The 5574-nt window shown below is 36.9% G+C and overlaps 1 protein-coding gene across 1 annotated transcript; it reads left to right on the top strand.

Moving 5' to 3' along the window:
* The first annotated feature begins 2140 nt into the window (after window positions 1-2140).
* LOC110944025 (zinc finger MYM-type protein 5-like) lies at window positions 2141-4057 on the top strand. Its single transcript, XM_022185751.1, has 2 exons — window positions 2141-2249; window positions 3336-4057. Exons 1-2 carry the CDS (start codon window positions 2141-2143, stop codon window positions 4055-4057), a joined length of 831 nt encoding a protein of 276 aa, XP_022041443.1.
* Window positions 4058-5574: the final 1517 nt, after the last annotated feature.

The following is a 5574-nucleotide window of genomic DNA, read 5'->3' on the forward strand; positions in this document are numbered from 1 at the left end:
CTGTAGATTGTAAATTCCAGACTGCGATCCCATCTTATCGAAAGGGGGAGTCTGAAGACATTAAAGCCAGATTCGAATCTTGTCTACTAATACTGAAGATTTTGGATCAACATCCAAGAGAGAGTCTGAAGATGTAAAGAGCCAGTGTCTGATCATGGAACTGTGTTTAAGATAGAAGCTGCTGATGCTGATAAGCGAGAGAAAGATAGAGATTGAGGATGCTTACAATGTCAAATACTTTGGAGAGAGCGAGAAGACTGATAAAGACTGAAGATTTGACATACTGAAGACTCGTACCGAAGACTTCGTCAACATCCAAGGGGGAGTCTGTTGGTGCATATGTCTGTCGACTTCGTCTTGTATCGTAGTCTTGTAATAGGTTAGATAGAACAAGACACGTAGTACGAGATAAACGAGAAAAAGGTCAAAAGAAGCCAGTCCACATGAACTGACCAGTTCGTGCGAACTGGACAAGGCTAGTTCGTGCGAACTGGGATGACTAGTTCGTGGGAAGTGGCTGGCCTATAAATAGGTGTCTTGTGTTTTCATTTGCAACATTCCTGATTCCGGTAGCGAAGCTCTGCCGAAGTATCTCCAGCTTGTAAAACGTTCTGAAATCAATACAAGAGATAGTTAAAGTGATTCTAAGTGCATATCAAGCTGATTCAACATCAATACATCTGTTTCCGCCTCTCGTATTGATCAAAAACTCTTCTGAACGACTCGTTTGGTCGTATCAACGATCCTACAGGAATATAGCGGAGTCGTCCAGATTGATCTTCCCCCCAGTGGTGCATCATTAGGTGGAGCGGGCATATCCCTCGGCTGAATCGGCCTATGTAGAGGGTTGAATAATGAGAACTTGATGAATGCGTCGATGGTGGACGCTGTCAGTCAACCGCGGAGGTTGGCAGAAATCCGGCGCCGGTGGATGCATGATAACAATGAGCTCCACCAGGTGCGAGTGACCATTCAGGAGCTGATGGATGAAAAGTATCGCTTGGAAAGCCAACTCCAAGCTGCTGGTCTCAGGGAGAGTCGGTTTGTCTCCGAGAAAAATAAGGCAGAGGAGGACCTAAAGCGTGTAACGGCCAACCTTGCTGAGGAAAGGATATTGTGGGCCCGCGATATAGCGGAAAAGGATCATGTCCTTTCTCACGCCAAAGCTGTTCAGGAAGAGCTGGAACGTAAAGCCGTTACTAATGCTCAAACGGTGAGATCTGAGCTGTCAGTTGAGATCGAAAAGTTCCTTATTGACACCGATTTTGTGTCTCAGGTGCAGGAGAGGTGTCAAAGTCTTGCCGTGGAGTTAGAGGCGTCTAGTGCCAAAGCCCGAGCCAAACAGGCAGAGTTGGAAGAGCGGGAAGAGAATCTTAGGGAGTTGCAGTAGATGTGAGATTCCCTAGTCTCTGAAAAGAACCAGCTTGTGAAGACTTCCACCACCCACCAGGCGCGCCTTAAAGAGGCGGAAAGTGCATTGGACCTGTCAAACGCTGAAGTGGATAGCCTGACCAGCCGCCTGGCTGGTTTACAAGGTGATAGGAACTGGTTGATAACTAATGGCTTCGTTGGGGCGTTCGAGTACCTTTGCCAATCAGAGTCCTTTGTGACTCTTTTGGACCGCTTTTCTACTGCCGCGTATCAGTCAGTGCATCATGATGGTGTCTACTAGGGTTACTTTAATTGTCAACAAACGGATAGGATTACTCCTGCCTTCCAAGAGAATAGAGGCAAACTACAGGCGGAAATGGCGGATGCTCTTGAGGCGGCTTGCAATGATCCGCTGCCCGCATATGCGGAGCTGGTTGACAAAGTGGCCGAAGATGGCGTTGATTCCTTACGCCAAATGTTGGACATGGCGGAGGAGTCCGGAGAGGAATGAGTGTTTTTTATTCGCTATGTACACTGTTCCTTAGATATTTTGTAAATCACTATTTTGTTTGGGGTGCGTGTAAGCATTTGATTTTCTGTCAGACAATTAATGTGATTGTTATGATGATAACGCCGCCGTTTTTACATAAGTGTGGCGATTTGACATGTAATGATGCCTTGTTATTAATTTTGCTGTCGTCACTATTGTCAGACCTCCTAATCTTCTATAAATTATGTCATTCTTTTTCCAAACTTGGTAACTGAAGAAATGGGCCGACAATGCCATAATCGGAAAATTTCCGACGTACTTCTTAATTTGGATGCAGCAGAGGGTCTAGTCCGTCTCCAGGATCCGGTGACAGAGGAGATGATCAGAGGTTAGCAAACTGACTCCGGTGATACCATGCCCTAGATAAACAGGTCTTGCAAGAATATCGGAGAAGACGCCCCTTCTAAGGCTGAAGTAGGTGTGGCTCGTCTATCGGCCGACAGCCTGATGCAAGCATTTCCCTCCGAGTATGTCCAGGGCCGGCCCATGGGCCAGTGTACTCAAGCTAGGGCTTTAGGCCACAAAATTTATAGGGCCTCCAATAATTTTTTTTAATTATACAGCTTATTTTTGAATTGGGCCTTAAAACAAAGCAGGATATGTGTATTGGGCCAATTGTATGGCTAACAAGTAACAAAACAAGCGTGAATTTAGTCTGTTCTTTCTGATGTAATCATTTAGAACGTAATGGAACTTGGAAAGTTGGAAACTTGGAAAGGCCGCACGCCGCACGGACTCCCAATCACAGGCAAGAATCAAGATGTAACCGGCGCAAAGTTTGGGAAATGAAGCCTGATGGATTTCGAATGATGGTCTGATAGATGCTAGATTGTAGCGCCGGTTCACACTTCACAGGCAAGATTTAATCGCCGTATAACGTGTTTTTTATTCAGGTTTCTTAGTTCTTCAGTTTACAATATATATATTCATTAATCCTAGATTTGTTCTTCTAAACTGAATCAAGTGATAGTTGATTTTGCAAAATTGTTTTTGTTCTGAGTTCTTCTGACAATCAAATTTGGAATATAAAATACAGGCGATTGAGGGAGCCGTTGTTGGACGTTGTTTTGGACTTTGGAGTCTGCCAATTTCAAAGTTGCAGAGATCTGATTCCTGTTGATTTTGAGATTACTGCCAATTAATCCGAGATTTGTTCTTCTAAGGTACTCTTACAATACTTGCTCTAATTTGATTTCTGTTGATTTTGAGATTACTGTTGATTTATTTGATAATTGAATTCTTAGATTAGATTTTGTGTGAATTGTTGATAGTTGTTAGGTTTCTGAATCTATAATGTCTAATAGATATAGAAAGCATGAATCGGGTCATTCTAAGAGAAAAAAGAAACAAAAATTAGAAGCTCAGATGGAATCATTAAAAGGATCTTTATTAAAATATGTAACAACCGTGTAAGATAACAATAGTGATGAACCGTTAAAAGTGGATGACCTTAGTAGCGATGATCCTTTAAATGTTGATGAATATAATAGCGATGAACCTTTAAATGTGGATGAGCATAATAGTGATGAACCTTTAAATGTTGATGAAAATAATAGTGATGAACCTTTGAATGCTAATGAAAATAATAGTGATGAACATTTGAATGCTAATGAAAATAATAGTGATGAACATTTGAATGTAGACGAAACTATAAATTTAGATAATCCAACTGAATGGACTGTTATTAATACTAATTTAAGAGATTTGCTTGTAGAAAAGGGACAGGTAAAGATTTATGATTATGATTTTCCAAAAGATGAATATTCTAGAAACTTTAGCTCTTCTTTTTATATGCAAAAAATGGCAAATGGGAAAAAGTACGAAAGAAAATGGTTGCCTTACTCAATAAAGTTAGATAGGGTATTTTGTTTTTGTTGCAAATTATTTGATGTGAATTCTTGTAAAAGTAAATTAGCAAAAGGAGGTAGTAAGGATTGGAGAAATATGAATGATAAACTAAAAAAGCATGAATCAAGTAAAGAACATATTATGAATATGAGCAAATGGTTCGAGTTAGAATCAAGATTAGCGAAAAATAATACAATTGATAAAGAAACTCAAATTCTTATAAATAAAGATAAGGAACATTGGAAAGATGTACTTAAAAGAATTATTGGCGTTGTAAAAAACTTTTAGCATGAACAATATACCATTTCGTGGAGATAACAAAAAACTTTATGAAAAAACAATGGTAATTTTTTAGCTATTGTTCAAATGATTGCAGAATTTGATCTTGTAATGAAAGAACATGTTAGACGAATAAAGAACAAAGAGATCTACAATCATTATCCTGGTTATAATATGCAAAACGAACTAGTTAGTTTATTAGCATGTGAAGTTAAAAATAAAATTGTTAACAAAGTTAAGGAAGCTAAATACTTTTCAGTTATACTTGATTGCACACCCGATACTAGTCACAAAGAACAAATGTCAATTATTTTACGATGCTTAGATATCTCATCAATACCGATTGAAGTTAAAGAATATTTTTTTTTTGAATTTATAATAGTAGATGATACAACCGGTAAAGGTCTATTTGATGCTATGGTTGAAGAAATTAGTAATATAGGACTTGACATAAATAATATTAGAGGACAAGGCTATGACAATGGTTCAAATATGAAAGGAAAACATCAAGGTGTTCAAAAAAGATTGTTTGATATTAATCCTAGAGCCTTTATACACCATGTGGTTGTCATAGTTTAAATTTAGTTCTTTGTGATATGGCTAATTCGTGTACAAAAGCTCGTGAGTTTTTTGGAATTATACAACGTACTTATACAATTTTTGCTTCATCAACCAAAAGGTGAAAAATACTATAAGATTGTTTGCCAAAATTAACTCTAAAACCTTTATCACAAACATGTTGGGAAAGTAGGGTAGAAAGTGTTAAGGCAATTAGATATCAAGCACCACAAATAAAAAAGGCACTTATGAAATTATATAGTGATGATGATGTAAAAGTTTTAAGTGAGGCTAAATCCTTGGCAGATTTTGAATTCAATAAGTTTGAATTTTTATTAGGAACAGCTATTTGGTATGAAATTTTGTGTGCTATTAATCGTGTTAGCAAGAGCTTACAGGAAAAAGATATGTGTATTGATAGTGCTATAAAAAAAATTAAATGGCCTTTTGTGTTATTTTGAAAATTATAGAGAAAATGGATTCGAAAATGCTATTATTGATGCAAAAGAAATTGCTTTAGAGATGGATGTAGAACGTATGTTTCAAGAAAAACGTATCATCCATAGAAATAGATGATTTGATGAAAATGTTGCTAATGAAACTACTAAAACTCCTATTGAATTATTTAAAACCGATTACTTTTTATATATAGTAGATCAAGCTATTTCTTCAATAAAGACTAGATTTTATCAATTTAAAATGTTTGAAAGTATTTTTGGTTTTCTATTTAGTATAAAAAAGTTGAAATTATTGGATGATAATACTTTAAAACAACATTGTATTAATCTTGAAAGTTCTTTAAAACATGATACGTATAAAAAAGTTGAAATTATTGGATGATAATACCTTAAAACAACATTGTATTAATCTTGAAAGTTCTTTAAAACATGATACTAGTATAGATATTGATGGTTTAGATTTATTTGAAGAACTAAAAGTTCTAAGACATATCATACATTTAGAATGTG

The sequence above is a fragment of the Helianthus annuus genome, chromosome 7 (assembly GCF_002127325.2).
Source record: "Helianthus annuus cultivar XRQ/B chromosome 7, HanXRQr2.0-SUNRISE, whole genome shotgun sequence".
In the NCBI taxonomy this organism is placed as follows: Eukaryota; Viridiplantae; Streptophyta; class Magnoliopsida; order Asterales; family Asteraceae; genus Helianthus; species Helianthus annuus.

What these genes read in the sequence shown, in the direction of transcription:
- LOC110944025 (XM_022185751.1), top strand. Translation starts at nt 2,141, where the DNA reads ATGGGCCGACAATGCCATAATCGGAAAATTTCCGACGTACTTCTTAAT. An exon ending in GACAGAGGAGATGATCAGAG is followed by an intron (nt 2,250 to 3,335) that starts GTTAGCAAACTG and finishes CAACCGTGTAAG; the next exon opens with ATAACAATAGTGATGAACCG.